General features: G+C 34.0%; 1 protein-coding gene and 1 long non-coding RNA gene across 6 annotated transcripts in view; both read left to right on the plus strand.

The window, feature by feature from the left end:
- The window catches only part of LOC114580988, a 2,251-nt gene extending 2,079 nt beyond the window's left edge, over positions 1-172 (plus strand). The window contains exon 2 of the long non-coding RNA XR_003702789.1: positions 3-172. This is a non-coding gene — a long non-coding RNA (uncharacterized LOC114580988). The remainder of the gene's footprint in view (positions 1-2) is intronic.
- The window catches only part of LOC110114130 (EVI5-like protein), a 122,457-nt gene that overhangs the window by 26,625 nt on the left and 72,563 nt on the right, over positions 1-23,269 (plus strand). For all 5 annotated transcript variants that reach the window (XR_003702786.1, XM_020846899.2, XM_020846896.2 and 2 more), the window contains one exon: positions 23,087-23,257. Coding sequence is in view for 4 of the 5 variants with exons in the window: in XM_020846899.2 (XP_020702558.1) it covers positions 23,087-23,257 (171 nt within the window). In the remaining variant the exon portion in view is untranslated. The remainder of the gene's footprint in view (positions 1-23,086; positions 23,258-23,269) is intronic.

The following is a 23,269-nucleotide window of genomic DNA, read 5'->3' on the forward strand; positions in this document are numbered from 1 at the left end:
AGGTTTTCCAAGGCAGCAATTAAAAGCCCACGGATTCCAGCAAAGAGCAGCAAAGAGGATGCCAAACGGCATCATTAATTCCACGGTTTCCAGCATCAGAGAATGCCAAAGGTTAGAGCCTATTTCAATATACCAAGGCAGCTTTTTAAAAGGAAATAAAAGCTACGGTTTCCAACATCAGAGAATGCCAAAGGTTAAAGCCATTTCATTATACCAAGGCAGCTTTTCAAGAGATAAAGAAGACGAGGAAGAGACAAGTTTCACTCACCTAAGAGCTTGCACCTCATAAAGAATTTTCAGAGCTAAACATCAGCTCATAATGAGCTACTCCTCCACATGATAATAATGAGCTTGCACCACTACATTTTTCAACAACTAAAGCTCAAAAACCGAAATTAGCCAAGGCTCCATAGAACTAGAAAACAACCCAAAGGATAAGGTGGAGATGAAAGGACAAGTTAATGAAGAGCAAGGAGAGGGGGAAGATGAAAAGACACAAGGAAAGAAATTAAAATAAGTTGACCCAATCCTTGCCTACATCACCCTTTCAGGCGGGACAATAAATTCAGAGGTCGGGCAGGCTATACCTCTTATGAGGTGTAGTTTGTAAGCCCCTTTGCACTCGTTAGATTTAGGTTCGAGGCACTACCTATCGGTAGTCCTCACCTTAGTCTTAGGGTCCGAGGCATGGGTTGATTCCAAATCACCCTATAAGCCCTCATCTTTCGGGCAATTTTTACAACATATGTTGAAGGAATGTAAGCCCCAACATTCTAATAAAAATATTAATTTAAACCAAAATTAGATTGTTAAAATGTAAAGCCCAATATAGGATAGTTTGAGCACCTCTGAGTGTCTCTCAGAATCAAGTGCTCCTACCTCACCTTCCCTTGGACTTCACTCCAAAAATCTGATTCTAAGTTGATCAATTCCTCCTTGAAATTCCTAAAGGGCCAAAACTTTTAAGCAAGACTTTCATGGATTTCAAAAATCAAATCTTAGCCAATGTCTAAAATGACTTCCAATAAAGCAAAACCACTAGTTTAATCAAAAGTTTTCCCAAATCAAAAATTGGGATGTAATTAACCATAGGGGCTTGTCCCTATGGGATGTCTGTACCCCAGAAATAAATAAACCCCGCTCGACCAAACATTGAATAGGGGAATCTCTGTTAATAATTGTAAACTTTATTATTGAGTCCATAAGGAAATGGTATTTTTACCCTTCGGGGTAATATATCATATTCTTCTTCCATACTCGATGATAAAATATGCAATCCATTTGAGGATACAAAAATTCTCCAACAGCTCGTAGGAGATTTTTGTTCAATAGACATTTGGAGATCTGCTCTTGCTTTTAAGTAAATTACATTGTTCATTACAAGTCTCCTATTGTCTCTTATAAGCTTATTATGAATTCCTTGCTGTTGCTCACAGGTGAATTTTGGCATTCACTATTGTTTCCCATAGGAGGATTGCTGTGCAATGAAGTCTTCTACTGTTGCCCGTCGGCAAGCTGTTGTGTTCACTCTAAGTCTATTGTTATTTTCCCTTAGCGAATTAATACATTCATTAGATGATTCCCGCTATTATCCATAGACAAGCAGGTTTGCTTGATACGAGCTCCTTATTCTTGCCTGTAGGCTAGTCGTTGTATACAATATGAATTTCCTGCTTCTGGTCATAGGTGAATTGTAGTGTGCATTAAAGAATTTTCCTGCTAGTAGGCAAGCTGCTTTATTTAGTAGAGGTCCTTGTATTTTTTTGTAGGTGAGTTGATATTTTCATTACAAGTTCACGGTTCTCGCCTGTCGGCGAATCATCACATTGCAAGTCCCTTGCTCGTGCATGTAGACTGACTGATTTAAGTATTATAAGTTTTCTGTTGTTACACATATGCAAGCTGTAGTATCCTTTAAACGTCTCGTGCTATTTCTTATATAAAGGCTACTGTGTCCTCTACAATTTTGCTAATACTACATGTAGGCAAGTCGCTATGCATATTGAAATTTTTGTTCACCACGAGTCCCTTGCTCATTCCCGTAGTGGCCTATACCATTTGTTATAAGTCCCCTGCTCAAGTCCAGAAGCGGACTATATTCACTGAAATATCCTTATACACGCCCGTAAATGAATTGCCACAGTCATTGTATGTTCCTTGTAGACGGACTATTGTACACATTACAAGTCCCTTTCTCGTGAGTGAACTATCATATTCATTATGGGTCCCTGTTAACGCTCGTTGACTAGCTGATATATTCATTACAGGTTCCCTGCTTATTCATTTACATTCAATTTGCATTAAGTTATATTGTTATGTTGCAAATTTTCATTTAATTGCATTTTCACTTCAAATATTCATTTAGGTTTGGTTCTCTAGAAATTTGTTTAGTATGAATTTCATTGTATTTTTCATTGTGCTGTTCATCTAAATTTCTAACTCCACTAATAGTTCAGATGAAAATTTTGGAAGCCTCCCGGCATCTCCTCCCCCATTTAGGAGAAATTTTGGGGAGTCTAGGTATGCCCACCACACCAATAAAAGCGTGCACGGTCGGTGTTAGGTGACACCGAAGCCGTGATCTTTCAATCTCTCCATACCAAAAAAGGCGTGCATGGGTATTTGCATGGAAGCTTGCAAATTTCCCACTGGCACATGAGTGCTTAATTTTACCTGCTGTGCTAAGAAAAGCACGCACAGGGGTTATCCGATTCGTCACAAGTGTCGCATTGAGTTTCCTTCCATCGTGCTAAGAAAAACGTGATAGGAGGTCTACTTATTGCACCGCAAGCATTGATGACAAGATATGAGGTTTAGAATTTAGAGCGTTATACCTTTGCCACGAGCGAAACGACGATGGCATATCAAGAGCACGAGGGATCAAAACACAACAATACTCTTTTTTTTTTTTAAATCTCTTTTTCTATTTTTTAAACTGCTAATAATAGATAATAATTCTAACAATAGAGAGAAATAGGTTCTCTATTTAGAGCAAACGTGAGAGAATAGGGCTATTTTGATGGGATAGAAAGAAATAGAGTATTACACACCCTCTGTTAAGGAGTGATTGAAGAGACAAGGCTGGTTTGTGAGGAGATTGGTTTACTGTAGGCTGGGAACAAGCTAAATTTATCCTTTAATGAAGTTGAGGGAGGGTAGGTCATGATATGTAGAGAAGGAAAGGATTGGCTGTTTGCGTGAGCTACTGATGTGCGATTAATTTGGGTAGAGGAGGGGTAGGTGTTGGCTGTAGTGGTGTTGACGGAGAGGCTGATTTTGGAAGCAACTGCAGTGAATGTCCAGCTATTAGGAGCAGGTTGGGAGAGGGAATGAGGAAGAGTGAAGTCTATAGCTTGGAGCTTGTGAGTAGACAAGTAGGCGGCTAAGAGATCTTAACGTGGACTTGCTGGAAGGAGTAGTTTGAGGCGGTTTGGTGAGGAGGCAGTAGTTGGTTGAAGTGGAACTGGTGGAAGTTAGGCTAATAGAAGTGGAGGAGGTTTAGTGGGGATGGGCTTGGGGTTTGGTTGTCGGAGGAGTTCCACGATAGAAGGTGACGTTCATGTGAGTGGAAGGAAAAGTGCTTGCATGACAAGGGATGTTCAGCCTAGACGGGTATTATTGGAGGGCTGCTGTTTGGTTGTGTTGGATGGGATGTGGGAACAGAGGGAGACAGACTGCTATTTAGTGGTTGGAGAAGAGCAAGGTAGGGGGCTGCTTGGTGCAACTACAGCATATCGGGAGACCTGCTATTGAGATCGGCTGGAACAGGGAGGCGGAGAGGAAGGCTTGGGCTTGCTGTAGCTGCTTGGCCGAGAGGCTGGTATGGGTGTGGTCAAACTAAGCTGCTGGGGGGTTGTTGCGTGAATGGCTGGAGTGTGGAGGAGGTGGAGTTCGAATGGAGGCGGCTGGGTATGATGTCCGACACACAAAGAACGATGAGATGGGAGAGGAGCCGTGATGGCTTGCTGTTGTGAGGAATTGGGAGAGGAGTTCCTTGCACAAGCAGGTGAGTGTGAGTGAATAGAGAGGAATTGGGGAATAGGAGACGACAACAACAATAACAACAACAACAAAAAGCTTTTATCCCAATATGTGAGGTCAGCTACATGAATCCTTTTTCGCCAATGTGTCACGTTAAAAGTCAAATTCTCATTTAAATCTAATAAAGAAAGATCATTTCTAATATTTTCTACCAAGTCTTTTTAGGTTTACCTCTACCTTTCTTAACATAAGTCAAATATAATACCTCAACTTTCCTAAACAGGTCATTGGAAGGCCTCTATTTAATGTGACCAAACCATATAAGGCAACTCTCTTTAATCTTATCTTCCACTGGAGCAACTCCAAGCTTTTCACGTATATGCTCATTTCGTATCATATCTCTAAGGGTAATGTAAAACCCGCAAAAATGTCGTTTTAGGCTTCACACGCTTTTCGATGCGTCGCGACGAGTTTTAAGTGAAAATTTGAAAGTCGTCGGAATTTGATGCAATAAATTTTATAAATTAGAGCGCAAAATTCTGAGCGAAATGATGTATAGAACCTATATCGGATTTTAAGTATTTTGGGAGTTAAAATTCTCTGAAAGTTCTTAATGACAACTTTGCCCTTGATGCCATTTGAATAGAGAAGATTTTTAAGTAAGGGCTTTGAGGTCATTATGTTTTTAATATGAGGATCCCACTCTTATTAGGGGACCGAAATGTTTCGGTCCGCATTCCATCCTTGTGATTGAACCGCGCGAAGAAGGAGAAGGGAGAGCGGGTAGGAGCGACGACAGGAAGCTTCGGGCAGCGGTTTTCGGTGCACGTTCGTGGAGGAAATTGTAGAGAAAACTAAGGGAAGGCTAAGGTAAGATGTTTGCTTGAGTTTTTTCTTCTTTTCCTTGAGTTTTCTCTAAGGGAAGAAAATTAGGGTTTTGAGGAAAACTTAATATTTCTTTGAGATAAGTTTAGGGAAGGGTTAAGGGATGTTTTTAAACCTAAGAATGAGTTGTTTTCATGAAAAATGCGGATTTTGAAATTTAGGGTTTTATCCGATTTTGATTTTATTTTAAAATATCTTTGTAGGAAAGTTTCTAATTGAGGTTAGGAAGCCTTTTTGTGAAGCTAAATTCTTTTTATGAGACATCTTGAATGCTCTAATAGTTAGGGTTTTCCAAATCATGAAAAACCCTTTGAGTGTGTTGTTTTCTTTTTAACTTAGGGAGGTTTTAAAGCAAGAATTTTAGCTTTAGCATGAATTATTATTTTCTAAATTTTAAATTAGAAAAATCCAATGAATTGTTGTATGGTAACTTGAGTTTAAGGGGAAAGAGGAGAGTTGTATGTTTGAGGTGAGCAAGAATTGATTGAGGTTTTCCCAAAAGCTAGAGTTAGGATGAAATCCTAGTTCTACTGAAAATAAAATGAAATTAACATGGTTTGAGTGAGGGGTTTTATAGAAAATCAAAGCTTGGTGTATGAAATAATTACATGCTTATAACCTAGGGCTTTTTAAAGGTTTAAGAGAGGAAATTTATGTTTATATCTTATGTTTGTCACTTGTAGATTTTGATTGAGTAAGAGGAAAAGGGGCGTAAGGACTTTTGAAGGATCACATTGTGGTGCATAAGTTGAGGTATGTGAAATGGACTTCTTTTAAATTTAGAAAATCTTTTTTCATGCAAATACATAGAAATGTCATTTTTCCTTTTTATGCTCTTTATGACATTATTATGACTAGCATGTTTCCTTACATAAGCTTACGATCTTTTGATGCAAAAGTAAAAGTCCTTTTTATGCCATATTAGAACTTAATGAATGAATTTCATGCTTCTTTCTTTACATGTACTACACATGCCTTCCATTTACATGCAAACATATATTTAAGCATGACAAACATGTATATCCTTATGAAAACATACACTTGAGTAGTTTACAAAAGCCTCTCTTATGAATATGTAAGAATTATGTGCATGTGCATGTTGACGCGGAGTATCAAATGGTAAACAAGCTCTTTTGAGCAATGGTAAAGGAGGTTCTTTTGAACCAAATGGTAAATGAGTTTCTTTTGAACCAAATGGTAAAGTAATGACCAATTTTATGTACTCGATTAGTACAAGTGATACTTCCGAGACGGGTGTTATATATATGTTAAGATATTATGAACATTGCATATTTATGTTATATGTATTTGAGGCTATTATTTGAGGCATGAATATTTTAAGATGAAGAATGGAAGTTTATGAAATGAATAAGAACTTAAAAGTTGTAATAAAGACATGCATCACTTTGAACAAATATTGTATTATGTTGATTATTATTTTATTGAGATATCAATGCATATTGTAGTTTTCTTTCCTTTGAATTTAAATTTATTTGAATGCCATTTGCACCTATTGAGTTGTGACTCACCCATGTTGTGGGACACTTTTCAGGAGGATCTAGTAAAAGATAAATGGCGGATAGACCTCCCCTCACGTACTGTCGTAGGGAGATGACGGGCGGCAGATTCCTTTTTGAGTTTTTAATGTTTTGGTATAGATGATTGTATAGAATAACCTTGATAGTTAGTTCTATTTTGAACACTTCATTTTGTAATGAATTTTCTTGAATATGTTAATTTTGGTTTATGAATGAAATGAAAATTTTTTTACTTGGAGTTCTTTAGTGGCTCTTTCATCATATTGAGAATGTTTTGTGTATGTTTGGAGACATGTTAATAGAGAAATGTGAAGTTTTATTAATTCCTACTGTCCGACTTTCATTCCCGCCTCGCACTTGCGAGCTAATCAGTCCAGGTCGTGACAGGTAAAGCCATTTATCCACCTAAGCATCCTCATCTTTGCAACACTTAACTTAGTATTATGCTTCTCTTTAATGTCCAACATTCGACACCATAAAACATTGCAGGTCTCACCACCATCTTATAGAATTTTTCCTTAAGTTTGAGGGGAACTTTTCTATCTCACAACAAGCCCGATGCATTCATCCACTTCAACTATCCAACTTGATAATATTCCCATCTATTTCACTATCACTTTGAACAATATATCCAAGATATCTAAAATGTGTACTATTATTAATGACATGATGACTCAAAGTCACAATCCCCTCACTAGGTCTATTGCTACTAAAATTACACTCTATATATTCAGTTTTATATTTACTCAAGCGAAAACCTTTAGACTTTAAGGTTGACCTCCATAATTCAAGTTTACCTTCAACTCCCTCTCTAGTCTTATCAACAAGAAAAATATCATCAGCAAAAAGTATACACTGAGGTACATCCTCTTGCAAATGTCTAGTAAGAACATCCATGACTAAAACAAAATGATATGGGCTTAAAACGAATCCTTGATGTAATCCAATTGAAATATGAAAGTACTTGTTAATGAAACCAACCTGTGTTTGAACACAAGTAACACCTTCTGCACACATATCCTTAATAACTTGAATATAAGCATTATTAACTCCTTTTTTTTTTTCTTAAACTCTCCAAAGAACTTCTCTTATAACTTTATCATATGCTTTCTCTAAATTAATAACTATCATATGTAGATCCTCCTTATTTCCTCTATATTTTTCCATCAAACCTCTGAATAAATGTATGACTTCCATAGTCGACCTACCCAGCATAAATCCAAATTGATTTTGAGAAACATTAGTATCACGCCGCAACCTACGCTCTATAACTCGCTCTCATAGTTTTGAAGTATGACAGATTAACTTAATTCCTTTATAATTCGCACAATCTTGATTTGATTGCCACAAACTACCCATGGTGAGCACCTGTTGAGGGAAATTTCAAGTGCGATTATGTTAGTGATGATCCTTAATTCTCATGAGTCTTTAATTGAATCTATCTATATGATCTACTTGTTCGCATGAGTTTTTTTCCCTTAAAACTAAACTAAGGAAGGTGGAATAAAACAGGATATTAACTGAGCTGTCGTTGTTGATCGTAATCCTTCTTATCATTAAAGTTGGGATCCCCAATCTCGGTGTTGACGACCAAGGAGTCAAATTTCAAGTGTACTCCTTTAAATCGTCAACAGTGATAGAGCAGCTAGGACAGAACTTTTTCAATGCTAGTTTCTTGGGGGTGCTAATAGGATTTTTATTTAATAATAGTGACCCTCCGGTGATAGTAGTAACCTCACCAACCAATTAGTGATCTTCTGGTGACTACCTTTCTTAATGTTACTCCCCTTCTTAATGTTACTACCCAATTTGTAGATATTTTAGAGGCCAACAAATTAGTTTCTATTAATGTAGTTCTATCTGTTGGTTGGAAAAGCTTTTAATATTTGGGCATAAATAATTCATTATTTAAAATGAATTCTATAGGAAGAAATTCATATCTATATTCCAATTTAAGTTTTGAGACTTTAAAAAGATTGACATATCTCAATGAGAGACTTAAATTAGGAAAAGTATTGAAATAAATTGGTTCATGATATATTGACTAGTTTCCATAACATCACATAAGAGATTATGCCCAATTCAGACATAAATCATTTTTCAGACAAGAAAGAATGGAACCATTTAAACCTAGAAAGGGCTAGAGGTTTAAAAAACTATCTGGTTTAATCCTATATGAATATATTTATATTTAGTCATATATCGCTGTAAATCTTCTTGAGATAATAATGGATTAATTTTTTCAATTCTATCCATAGTTATAGATTATTCTACAATTTTGATTGAGACTTTTCCTTTGAAATCAGATGTTCAAATTTTTGTTTGTTTATATCTAAGAAGATTTTTGTGTGAAGTGTGAACCACATGCCTATAGTAAAAGAGAAGCATAATACTAAGTTAAGTGTTACAGAGATGAGGATGCTTAGGTGGATGAGTGGCTTTACCCTTAGAGATAGGATACGAAATGAGCATATACGTGAAAAGGTTGGAGTAGCTCCAGTGGAAGATAAGATTAGAGAGAGTCGCCTTAGATGGTTTGGTCACATAAAAAGGCGGCCTTCCGACGACCCAGTTAAGAGAGTAGAGGTATTAGATTTGACTTGTGTTAAGAAAGGTAGGGGTAGACCTAAAAAGACTTGGTTAGAAAATATTAGGAATGACCTTTCTTTATTAGATTTAAACGAGAATTTGACTTTTAATAGGACACAATGGAAAAAAGGATTCATGTAGCCGACCCCACATAGTGGGATAAAGGCTTGATGTTGTTGTTGTTGTATCTTGTTGAAGCTATTCATTTATTTTCTTATTTGGTTCATGAAACATGAACTGAGTTTTAAAATTATGTTCAAAATTATTTTTCGATTTTCTTATTGAGTTCAAGTCATAATCGAGCTTACTATTTAAACAAATAGTCGTATTATTGATCAGAAATATATTCACAAATTTTATCTAATTGGTGTAATTCTCTTGGCATTATTTCTTATTTTTAATGAATAATAAATTATATTTTATTCATCCATATGGTTTTATTTCAATATTTTCATCATCCAATGTCAATCAAAATAAAACTTAATTTTTAATCCATCCGCCTAGCTATTTACTCAATATTATTATTATATTTATACCTTTTAAAATACATAAAATATAATTAATCATCAAATAAGTATAAGTCATTATTAAATGGGCATCTTATCAAGCTTTTTGCTAGCAACTTGTTAAAGTACAAACAAGTGTGTTCATGAGTATAATTGTGCTACTAGGTCACTGTTCAAATATATTCATTTATATGTTGACTTTAAAGGTTTGTTTCAAGCTTATTTGATTATCTATGAGCATAAAGAAATGAACAAGATGCCTTACGTACAATTAGTGAATTCTATGAGGTTTCTACTCTAATAAAAAATGGTAGAAAGCTCCTTTTTTCAATTATTTTCCTCATTTAACTTCAAGCTACCCTTGTGTATTGATTTTATAACTTATTCAATTTGTGGAATTAAATGGAGGAGAGCAAATGAAGAGTTTTTATTAAAGGAAGGAATTATAGAATAGTAGCAAATAGAATCATGTTTTTCTAGAACCATCTGATTACTGGTGAATAAAGTACCTTTATATTTTTTGCCTAGCTGGTTTTCTGTAACATTGTCAGTACCCTAAAAAGGCATTTGATAAATATTAACCATGGTTAGTTTTGAACTGGATCTCTTCTGCTTAACATTGAAATTTGAAATTATTCTTAACGGTGACAATAATCCGTTCAACAGGAAAACTTACTTTTAGATTATTATTATGTATTTCTTAAAAATGCTTCAAATGCTGGGTTAACAACAGAAAACCTCAAATTCTATTAACTTTGATTGTTTTTTTCGATTGTAAGCTTTAATTTGTGCTTCTAATTTTAAACTTTGAGGAAATAAACATAGCCGTTTGTGGGGATTTGTACGTATACCATATTGTGGAAATTTAAATTGATATAACCAAAAAAAAAAAAAATCACATCGTACATATTTTTCATGGATTTTTGTTCCCAGTCTCCTGTAAATGTTTATAACTTATGAGACTACCTTGCAATCATATAGCGGCCTTGTAATTTTAAGATATTAGAGCTTTAATTTTATTGTGACTTAACATTCTCTGTTTCACCGCAGAAAAGCAACTTTGGAAATGATGTGCATGCGTTGCTTAAAACTTCAGCCAATTGCAGCAAGCTGTAAAACGCCTTCCTGTAATGGATTTTCCATGGCCAAGTACTTCTGCAACATCTGTAAATTTTTTGATGATGAAAGGTAAGTGGAAAAAGTAGTCGTATTTGATCTGAACTTGTTTTGTATTTTTTATGTGTATTTCGCATTTGTTATGATTATCCACAAGGGCCGCGGTAGCAACGGAACTGGGGAAAGTATATATAAAAGACAGTTCTTTTCTATTATATCTTTTCTATTATGTATTCTTTCTTAGCATTCTTACGAGCCACTTTATATATTTCTCAATTATCAGAATTTTTAAAATTAAACCAGTTTTTATAACAAAGCTTCTTATTTTTAATCTTTTCTTGCACATTTGGATTCCACCACCAACTATTTTTACTATTAGGAGCTTTTCCCTTTGATACTCCAATGACATCTTTTGCAATATTCTTAATATCACTAGCCACTTTTTTCCACATAATATTAGCATCCTCATGCACAGACAAAATCTTAAGATCTAAAATCTTATTTCCAAAAATATTTTTGTTAATATTCTTTAAATGCCCCCATTTAATCCTAGAAAATTGTTTTACTTTATTTTTTATTTTATGCCCCTTTATCTTAAAGTCCAAAACTAATAATTGATGTTGGGTACATAAATTTTCACTCGGATAACTTTACAATCTTTGCAATCTAAACGATTTAATTTTCTAATAAGAAAATAGTCAATCTTGGTTGTACTATATCCATTTTTATAAGTGAGGAGATGCTCATTCCTTTTCTTAAATAACGTATTAGCAATTGAAAAATGATAAGCTAAACAAAAATCCAATATGGTCTTGCCACCTTCATTCGTCGTTCCAAATCCATGGCCTCCATGAATGCTTTTAAAATCATCTACCTCTTTACCAACATGTCCATTTAAATCTCCTCCAATAAAACTCTTTTTTCAAGAGGTATCTTTTGTATTAATTCTTCTAAGTCATTCCAGTCATTCCAAAAATTTAATTTAGAACTTATATTCAAACCTATTTGAGGAGCATAAGCACTTATAATATTAACAATCTTATCATCAATAATAATCTTTAAAGCTATAATTCTATCTCTAATCCTATTAATTTTTATAACATTATCCTTTAAATTGTTATCTATAATAATACATACACCATTTCTAGTACGACTCTTACCAGAATATCAAAGTTTAAATCCTAAACTATCAATTTCCTTAGCCTTCTCTCCAACCCATTTAGTTTCCTGAATGCACAAAATATTTAACTTCCTATGAATCATAATATCTATTAATTCCATTAATTTTCCTGTAAGGGAACCTATATTCCTAGTAAATAGTGGATACACTTAAAACAAATATAGTGATGGTATACTAGGTTGACTGAGAGGAAGCTTAACTTGTCTCTTGAACACTAACTTGTTTTTTCCTTCAGTCTAACTTGCTGGAAAAAGAAAGGACTAGTGGACAAGGAGGTGATACTTCAAATGATAGATTCTTTCACTATGCTGGAGTTCTTACTTGCATCCAGTGTCCAAAAAATTTTTGCTGATTGTAGAAAGCTTCATAACATTTTCTATTGACTAATGGTGAGGTTAGGGTTAAAGTTTGTTGGAACCATTTGGAGGATTATGGCTGATAAATTTGATGAATTTGAATATTATATAAAATTATCATCATTTAGGATGTCCATGTATTGGTGACAATCAGTGATGATGCAAAGATTGAGGTAATTCAAGTTCTTTTTACACTAAGAATAATAATTTATTTAACAAAGCTAAGCATCTCGTGGAAAGTAATATGATGTGAAAACTTCTATGCTATTGGCAACGGAAATGGAAGCAAAATGATGTAGAATTGTAGTTTGTAAAGTTGGCTGAGTAGATCATAGACATGGCTTTCCAAAAATATTCAATGTTAAAAATTTACTGAACTTTACAAGCATTCAGAAGATTAAATGGAAGCAAGAGTTGGTATGTTTATATAAGAGTTTGAATTCATATAGAGATGGAGATTTCAAAAAAAAAAAAAGTTGAGTTTCTGTTACTAGAAAATGGATTTTATAGATTATTCAAAAAAGAAAAAAAGAAAGGAATTTCTGTTACTAGATAATGGTTTTTATAGTTTATTTGTTTGAAAGAGGTTTTCTTGAGAGACTTTGAATGCGAAATATATCTACCTAACTTTGTTCTTATTTAAGTAATCCTTAGTCAATTTTTTTAAAATATAAATTTAATATCATATAAGATGCTACAGAGCAGTTTTGCCATCTAATGAAGATTTGATGATTTGTTTGAAGATTTCTCATAGGTGCAAGTATTCATGATTAATTATATCTCTAATTGTAATCGATATATTTCAAAAAAATACTCAAAATATATCTTCCTTCGAATTTATTTAATGACATAATTTTATGATGAGTATATTCTCTGATTATGATTAATGATAATCATATGCATCATAGGGGACTTGAAGTTCTTAGTCTTTTGGCTTCTAGTGGTAGCTTGAATGTGTTTTGTAATGTAAAACCCAAAAACTGTCGTTCGAACGCGTCGCACGCATTTCGATGCATCACAACGAATTTAGGCAAAATTTCAAAGTCGTCAGAATTCGACGAAATAAATTTTATTAAATTCGATACGAAATTTCGATCGAAACGATATAAAGAACATATATCAAATTTCGTATGGTTTGGGAATTAAAATTCGTCGAAGAAGTTTATGTAATAATTAGCTATTTCTTCTCTTATTTCCCCTCATGAGCATATAGTGTCACGACTCGGCTCGGTTAGCTTGCAAGTGTGATGCGGGAACGAGAATCGGACAGGAGGAAAAATAAAAACTTTCACATTATTATATTAACATGTCTCCAAACATAAAGAGAACATCATCAACATAATGAAAGAGCCGCTAAAGAACTCCAAGTAAAAATTTTTCATTTCATTCATCAACACATCATCACAATAGTTCAAACATAAGGTTTCCAAAATATGAAAGATGTCCAAATACATTTCCTTACATATCATCTCTAATCATTTTATCTCAAAACATCAAAAACAAAAAGACAAAACCTGCCGCCCGTCATCTCCCTATGACGGTATGTGAGGGGAGGTCTATCCGTCATTATCTTTTACTAGATCCTTCTGAAAAGTGTCCCACAACATGGGTGAGTCCAACTCAGTAGATGTGAATGACATTCAAATAAATTTAGATACAAGGGAAGAAACTACAACATGTTTTTATATCTCAATAAAAGAATATTCAACATATTACAATATTTGTCTAAGGTGAAACATGTCTTTACTTCAACCTTTAAGTTCTCATTCATTTCATAATATTTCAATTCTTCATCTTTAATCATTCATGCCTCAAATAAAAATCTCATATGCATATAACATAAAGATGCGATGTTCATAATATCATAATAATTAATATGCATATCAGAAATATCATTTGTACTGACCAGGTACATAAAAATTGGCTATTCCTTTACCATTTGGTTCAAAAGAACCTCTTTTACCATTTGGCTCAAAAGAGCCCCATTACCATTACTCAAAAGAGCTCCTTTACCAGTGATACTTCCGCGTCAACATGCACATGCACATAACTCTTATATATTCATAAAAGAGGCTTATGTAAACTTTTCAAGTTTATGTTTTCATATGGAAATACATATTTGTTATGCTCAAATGTATATTTGCATGTAAAGAGAAAACATTTGTAATACATGTAAAGGATGAAGTATGAGATTCATCATTGAGTTCTAATATTGCATTAAAGGATTTTGCTTTTATATCAAGTGGTTATGAGCTTTTATAAAGAAACATGCTAATCATAATGATATCATAAAGATTATAAAAAGGAATGTCATTTTTATGAATTTGCATGTAAAAAGCTTTTTTAAATTTAAAATAAGTCCATTTCACCTACCTCACCATAATGTGATTCGTCAAAAGTCCTTACGACCCTTTTCTCTTACGCAATCAAAATCTACAAAAGACAAACATAAGGTGTAAACATAAATTTTTCTCCCTCTCAAACCCTTAAAAAGCCCTTGGTTATAAACATGTAGCTATTTTATACACCAAGTTTTGAATTTTTATAAAACCCCTCTCTCGAACCATCTTAATTTCATTTTTATTTTCACTAGAACTAGGATTTCAACATAACTCTTGATGTGAAACAACATGCGATGAACAAGAACTGCTTGGGAATTTTAATATAAGATTGTTAAAGTTTTGCTAGTTATAAAATTAATGCCTACCCAAGTTAGGTTTTCAGAATTATCTGGACTGAAATTTCAGGTTTAATGTATGGTAAAAGTTTCCTAATGTGCATGTAAACGTTAGGCAGTTTTTGAGTTTCAAATTAGGATTGAAATCTCATTATGAATATGGCCTAAAATTTAGGAGTTATATTTGGAAGGTAATCAATACCACTTGGAATTTGAATTTCAAATTCATAACCAAGGGGAAAGGGCCGGCGGATGGAGGGGCAAGAGGGGAAGCCAGGGAGAACGGCGGCCAGTGGGTTGGACGGGCTTGGGGTGGTCGGCGGGTGGCTTGGGCGGCCCAGGTGGCTCAAGGGGAGGCGGCGACCCAGGTGGCTCAAGGGGAGGCGGCGGCGGCAAGGGGTGAGGGGAAGGGAGGAGGGGAATTTCAAGGGAGTTGATTTGCAAAAAAAATCCACTCACCTCAATTCTCTTCAATCTGGATCTCCACGAAAATAACTTGACGAAAATTTAGAACTCTTGAAGACAAAATAGTTTGGCGAAAAATCTATAACTCACAAAGAGATCTATCTTCTCCGACGAACTCACTAAGAGATCGAGGAGGGTGAAGAACTCACCAAGAGATCTTCTTGAACTCACAAAGAGAACACATAGTAGAAAATTTTCATTCAATCAAAAACTAACTATTACATAAGAAAAGGGCCATATAAATAGGCCTCAAAATGACAAAGAAAACAAAGACTAAAATGCCCCTTGGGCTACAATAGCAACTAACTACCCATAAGGGCAAAAATGAAAAAACATAAAAATCAAATAAACTACTACATAAAATGACTCAAAATAAAACTCATGATCGTGGCCGTCGATCTCCGGTGTCTCCTGAAGGTACATGTGTCGAAATCTCTGACGATGTCCTCATCAACTCTAGCTTTTGGAAAGTCTCAATCAATTCTTTGCTCACCTCAAACATACAACCCTCCTCTCTCCCTTTAAACTCAAGTTAAAATACAACATTTCATTGGATTCATTTAATTTAAAATTTAGAAAATAAAAATTTATGCTAAAGCTAAAATCCTTGCTTTAAAACCTCCCTAAGTTAAAAAGGAAACAACACACATGTTTTTGAAAAACCCTAACTATTGGAGTATGAAAAATGTCTCCTAAAAAGAATCTAGCTTCACATAAAAAATTCCTAACATAAATTAGAAACTTTCCTACAAAGACATTTTGAAAGAAAATCAAAATCGGATAAAACCCTAAATTTTAAAACCCATATTTTTTCATGAAAAACTCATATTTGGGTTTAAAAACATCCCCTACCCTTCACTCTCTTTTTCTTAAAGAAAATCCCAAAACCCTAGTTTTCTTCCTTTAACGGAAAACTCAAAGAATAGAAGAGGAAACTCTTGCAAACAACATACCTTAGCCTTCCCTTAGTTTTCCCTACAAGTTCCTCCATGAACAGCCACCGAAAATCGCCGCCCGAAGCCTCCCCGCCGCCTTGCCCGTCTGCCCTTTCTTTCTCTCTCGGTTTTAGGTTTCAGCCGAATGAACAAATGGGGACCGAATTTCATTCGGTCGCCTTAAGAGGGATGAGGGCTATTTTTAATTACATAATGACATAAATGCCCTCACTTAAACCATATTTTCTTTAGTATTGACTAAGGGTATTTTGGGTATTAATTTGACTTTGGAATTTTTTATCTCTCAAATTAAGAGAAATTAAATTAAGTTTTATATAACATTTCGCTCCAAATTTCGCTTAGTATTTTATAAAATTTATTGTGTCGAATTCCGACAACTTTGAATTTTTTCAGTTAAAACTTGTCGCGACGCATCGAAAAGCGTGTGAGGTCTAAAATGACATTTCGCGGGTTTTACATATAGAAAGACTTTGGGGAGAAGGGCACATGCATAATTTGTCTCTAACCTTATTTCCCTAAAAGCTCCACACGCCTAAGGGACCAAACATTTTGGTCCCTTGCTCTTTTCGTTCTGCCGCACTCAAAAGAGGGAGGAGAAGGCGATGGGGGAGATTGGGGGAGCGGTGGATGGCAAGCTTTTCGGCAAGATTCTTTAGGAAAAAGCTAGAGGAATACTTGGAGAAGATGAGAGGTAAGTTAAACTTGATAAACCTTGTTCTTTTCTTGAGATTTTCATGAACCAAAATTTTAGGGTTTGGTTTTTGTTGAAGTTTTCTTTAGAATAATGTTAGGTCTTGATTATGCTTACATTTCTAAGCCTTAAAATTAAAGTTTGGTTAAGGAAAACCTAGGTTCCAAATTAGGGCTTTTATTTTTTTTTTACATGAGGTTTTATTTGAGAAGGTTATAAGAGATGGTTAGAAGCAAGTTTAGGTAAGAAAATGATTTTTGGTTATTTATTTTTAAAATTTTCAAATTAGGGCTTTTCCTAATTGTATCTTTCTAAGCTTACATGTTCACAAAATTCGTTCCTAAGAGTTATGATAGCTCTCTAATTAGGAGAAATTAAACTTTTTGAGAAAAAAATAATTTTACTAATTTTTTTTATGAATAAATCCAAAATTTTAATATCTTAAACTTACATATAGGAAAGATGAATGTTTTTGTATGCAAATGGAATGATATTAGTAAAATATTAAGTTTCCAAAATTTGATTTTTGAGCAAAACCGAAAATTTCATTTAATTCCTCTTTTATGAAAGAAAGAGATTGTGTCAAACTATAGGTTATGCTAATGAAATTACCCTATGTTTTATCCTAAAATGAAGACTCATGGTTTATGTAATGAACATGCTTTATTTGATAAATATGCTCTTGTGGTTAATTAAAGGTCTTAGGATATGGGTAGGTGAGTGTGAACTAGTGAGCTTAGGAGGAGTATTTAACTATGGTATGTGTAGGATTAGTGTGTTATAGATGTTTAATTTGGCACAAGGGATTTATATTGTAATGTTTTCTTTAGGTTTTGGAAAGAAGAAATAAGAATAGGTTGGTGAAGCGGAAGCTTACAAGGTGCATTTGAGGTAGGAATCTCTTACCATACATGATTATATTCTTTTATGTTTTTATTGATCTCTTTTATATTTTATTATATCTTTACTTAATTGATTTATGGAAATTGCATAGCTTTACTTAATTGATTCATGAAAAGTGAAATCTTTAGTTGTTTTGACACATAACAGATGCATTGTTTATGTTTAACACTCAAAACATTCATAAGAGTTCCTTTCATGCACTTCATGTTCTGAATGAATAGTAGTTATAAAAGGGCTACATTACATACATATGCATATATGGAAGGAGTATGAAATTGATTGTGCATGTTGAAAGCGGAGTACCAAATATGGTGCGAAAGCACAAATATGGCTCTTATGAGCAAAACAGGAATAATATGGCCCTTTGGGGCAAAAGAGGAAAAGAAATAAATGGCCAAAAAGATGTTTGTGTACCTGATCAGTACACTCATGGTACTCCAGTACGGTTGTATAAAATAAAATATGAGTAAGCATATGATATTCATAAGCTATGATATAAGCTACGACATCCATAAGACACATAACATACATATGACATATAACATTCATAAGGCATTAAACATTCATAAGACATGAAAAATTAGCATGTGTATTAAAATAAACAAGGCATTTCACCACTAGCATGTAATGTGAATTTTCATTTAACAAGGCATGTGAAAATGTTAGGATTAGATAATTCCTATTGAGTGTTAGCTGGCTCCCTCGTGTTGGGATACTTTTCAGGAGAACTTGCTGCAAGAAATGACTGACAACTCAAGGTTCACCTGCAGTCGTCGAGTACCGGCCGACAGGTTCTTTTGATGTTTTTCTTAGTTATAGTTTTCTCCTTTTGGGTGGTTTTGGCATGCATGTTAAGACTTGTAACCACCTTTGTGTAAATGAATTCTCTTTTGATATGACATGAAGTGTTAAATGTATGTTTGGAAAAATTTTAGAGGCGTTTTTAGTTTCTTGTGGGGAATTTTAGATTAATTCAATGCATATGTAAAGAATAAAGGTTTATGTTCTAAACGTCCGATTCCGTTCCCATCTCGTCTACACGAGCTAACCGGGCTGGGTCGTGACATGTAATTCCTCGAACTGTGATATGCAATAATAATGGCCATTACAGGGGTTAAAGGCATTGAAAAAAATTTCTTTAACTTTTTTATGTCAGATTAAAGATTGGATAAATCTTGATTTTTGTATGATTGGCCCATAAAATATGGCTTGTAGGATTGAAGTTGATTGAACTTGATGGCCAAATTTGTGTATGCTCATAATTAAGGTCTGAGAGTACTATGCATACTTAAAATTATATGAATACAAACTAGGCCGCCTCTAGAAGTGTGTAACCACCCCAAAAGGCATTAATGACTTTAAAGTCTTACAACTCCTTTTTCAAAGTTAAATTCACCAATAAATAAATATGCTTTCAAGCTGGCTGCACTATGTATAGATCATAGTCACAAGTGCCACACTTTAAATCCTATCCTCGCACCTATCCTCTTTGCAAGGATAGGGATTGTCATGACTTGAGTTTAATGAAAGATGTTTAAACAATAAGTTTTAAATAGTTCAACATAAATCCTATTCCCTCGAATAAACATACGACTGTAAAATCCGCAAAGATATTTAGTTTATATTCATTTAAGGCCTTCAATTCCTTTTACAAAGAAAATTTATTACAAAAATGCGAACTCTTAAATTCATCGCTTATGTAGTAGCTCACAAAATTAATATTTGAACCCAATCAACTATTAACAAGTAAGTAGAGTTGATAAAGTTTAAGTAATAAAAAAAACCATTTGAATGCCCAATGATGGTTGTGTATGAATCTCAACTAGGGAGAGCTCTTTTTCTAAAATACCATCAAATCTCAAAGCAAATTATTGCGTGTTATAAATTTTTACAAAAATGTCAAAATTCAATAAAAAATAATATTCAAACGAAATCTATTAGATTAAAAACTTAAAGCAAAAATTTATCTCTCATTCTCAATCGTTTGTTGTGGATGAAAAATTGAAAGACAATATCAACTTTTAAAGATTCGATATCTTGTTGATTATATTGCTATGATTCTTTTTTAAATGATCTCTCGTCAGTAAGGATGTCACGCATATCCTTTAACTAATGGTCTTGTAATCAAATGACACAATGGATAAATGATTATGACCAATGCCCTCTAGCTGACGATTATGATTTGAACCCTCAAGTTCCCTAATGGTGAAAATCATCCTTGAATAATGAACCATAGGGTGTATTTGATAGGACACAAAGTTCTTAGGTAACTAAAGTCACTTTAAACCCATCCCCTTAGATAAACATCCACCATAGGCCTATCTAGTTCTCTTGGAGGAAGAAATCCATGTATGCTAACAAAGATCATTCGGTTAGGTTCGGTATACTACCTTTGCTGACTATATAGATTAGGGTCCATTATAACCATAGAGGACAAACTATGGGATCTTGATTTATTTTGTCATTATTCCCTTGTCCTTCGCTATAGAGGTAAAATTTCTAACCCTAAATCAAATTGTTGCTACTATATGCTAATCATTTCACTTTTTGTCACACCTCATTTTAACCCCTCTGCAGTTAAACTAGAGTGTAATAGAGAAGGAGAATCTGAACAGACCTTCTTCGTACTTACCCCTAATCTGAAATGCTGATATCAGAATTGGATAAGTAAAAAGTAGTCTATTCAAAGTATCATTAATACAATTAAACATAACACAGCAAGATTTTCATAATAGGAAATATATATAATATACCTCAAAAAATACATATCTTGATTTAAACAGAGCTTTAGTAAAACCTTTAAAACTTACTTACATATCCAAAAGTCTTTGTATAACTTACTTTTGAACCTCTATGCACACCAAAAAAGTATATACACCAAAAGAAAGATAGTCACTCTCTTACTGTCCTACGGGTTCCTCTCCTTTTCTTGTAGTACAACCACTGCAAATGAGCTCGGACTCAATGAAATACACAAGCCATGTATAAGAAATAATAATAACATTGTTAACAATTAAGAAATGCTTAACATTACTAATATGATTAGACATTAAAATGTCATATTGATCATAAGAAATGCATAACAGTACTGCCCATCTTGCCAACTGTTCAACACCTTTAAACAAGTCATATGATAGCTATAAGCTTTTGCTCGTCAGATCTTTCAGCTTTGCTTATGCAGGCTTATTCCTCATATATGACTTCTTTTACTTTCCCAATAACAATTCTTTTTAGTCCTCATAATATGATCATTATATATATATATATATATTCATACATGAATAAATTGGAGTAAACTTAAGTAAATGTGATCATAAACATAATAAAACTTCTTTATATTTTCCTTTATATTTCCTCTTCTTTACTATTGTTTGCTACCACTAAGATCTCTCCTTATAAAAATTCAGCAAACAACTCACTTTTCTTCCAGATTTTAGCTTTACAACGAACTTTTATCAATTTCAGCAACATTACAGCAGCTCTTATTCTTATTTCCACTGGTTCAGCACAAAACAATAAATAACATCCCTTCTCTTGATGATTTAAGCAAACAACTGTACTTTAAACAGCAGAAAACACTGATTTTAGTCCTTAAATTCAGCAACTGACCTGAATATCAAGAATTTCAGCTAGTAAAATCAATAACCACTGATTTCCTCTCATCTATGTTCTAGCTACAGCACTCTACAACAGTAGAAAGACAGCTGCTTCCTGATTTCTGAAGTCAGCCACAACAGCTAACAACACCAGCAATCCTCACAGATTTTCCCTCAGTCCAGCAATCTTCACGTTTTAGATATCTTGGATCAATTGTTCAAAGTGATGGTGAAATAGATTGGGATATTATCAGCAGAATTCAAGTTGGATGGTTGAAGTGGAGGAATGCATCGGGCTTGTTATGTGATAGAAATGTACCCCTCAAACTTAAGGGAAAATTCTATAAGATGGTAGTGAGGCCTGCAATGCTTTATGGTGTCGAATGTTGGCCATTAAAAGAGAAGCATAATACTAAGTTAAGTGTGGCAGAGATGAGAATGCTCAGGTGGATGAGTGGCTTTACCCTTAGAGATAGGATACGAAATGAGCATATACGTGAAAAGGTTGGAGTAGCTGCAGTAGAAGATAAAATTAGAGAGAGTCGCCTTAGATGGTTTGGTCACATAAAACGACGGCCTTTCGATGACCCGGTTAGGAGAGTAGAGGTATTAGATTTGACTTATGTTAAGAAAGGTAGGGGTAGACCTAAAAAGACTTGGTTAGAAAATATTAGGAATGACCTTTCTTTATTAGGTTTAAATGAGAATTTGACTTTTAATAGAACACAATGGAGAAAAAGGATTCATGTAGCCGACCCCACGTAGTGGGATAAAGGCTTGATGTTGTTGTTGTTGTTTTAACTCGGAGAGAACCAGTGACGGGTGTGAAGGAATGAGGGAAATGCTTTAGTGCTTAAGTCTCAATTTGATATATAATATTGCTATATCCCACTAGCACCATAATAACTCCATCAATTCCTATTGCTAGCTATATGATCCCACTCTCAATCATCAGTCCATTGCATGTGGGTTTTAGTGGAATTGCTGCAGTGTTTACAGAAATTAACAATTAATTTAAGTACTCTGTTAACAAATAACATTTAATTAAATGATATCAAATTGTTAATTAACTATTATTAAGCTATTAATGAATACTTATATACAATTATGTATCGAAATGTTTGGAATTTATATTAAAATTTAATGAAATTAGATTTGGCATTTTCATATTTGGGAGAAAATAGGGTAAAATTTTGTGGCAAATTGTGTGCTTACTTTTTGACAAACTTTTGAGTGTTAATACTTTTAACGATTAGTCCTAATTAGAACATCTTTTTCATAATTGGGAGAGCTAATTATTCATAGGAGATTGCATCTATGAGAAACCTTAAACTAAATTATAAATATTGTAAAATGAGGACGAAATCTCTAGATTTGTCCTATCTTCAATTTAACCTGTTTTCTAAAAACTTAACTTGGAAACACAAAAAACTCGCTCATCAAAGCTGGGATGAGATTTTTTGGAGCCCAAAACTACATGTTTGAAATGATAGCTGCTATTTATAATTTTCTTAAAAGTAGTGCATTTTGTGCTTCATATTATATTTTCTCATACTAATGTCACTTCTCATATTTTCGTGCTAAATTTTTCGTCAATTCAATATGCTTTACAAGATCCTCATGTTAAGTTGTCGTGGTCATTTTCAGCAACTAGTGATTTATGAGACGTCAGCATCAGAATTGGACATAATTCGAGACATTTCACGAACTTTCCCTTCACATGTATTCTTCCAGCAAAGGCATGGGCCAGGACAAAGATCCCTTTACAATGTTTTGAAGGCATACTCTGTATATGACAGAGACGTTGGATATGTTCAGGTTGGAAGTAAA

Source organism: Dendrobium catenatum, unplaced genomic scaffold (assembly GCF_001605985.2).
Source record: "Dendrobium catenatum unplaced genomic scaffold, ASM160598v2 fragScaff_scaffold_133, whole genome shotgun sequence".
Lineage (NCBI taxonomy): Eukaryota > Viridiplantae > Streptophyta > Magnoliopsida > Asparagales > Orchidaceae > Dendrobium > Dendrobium catenatum.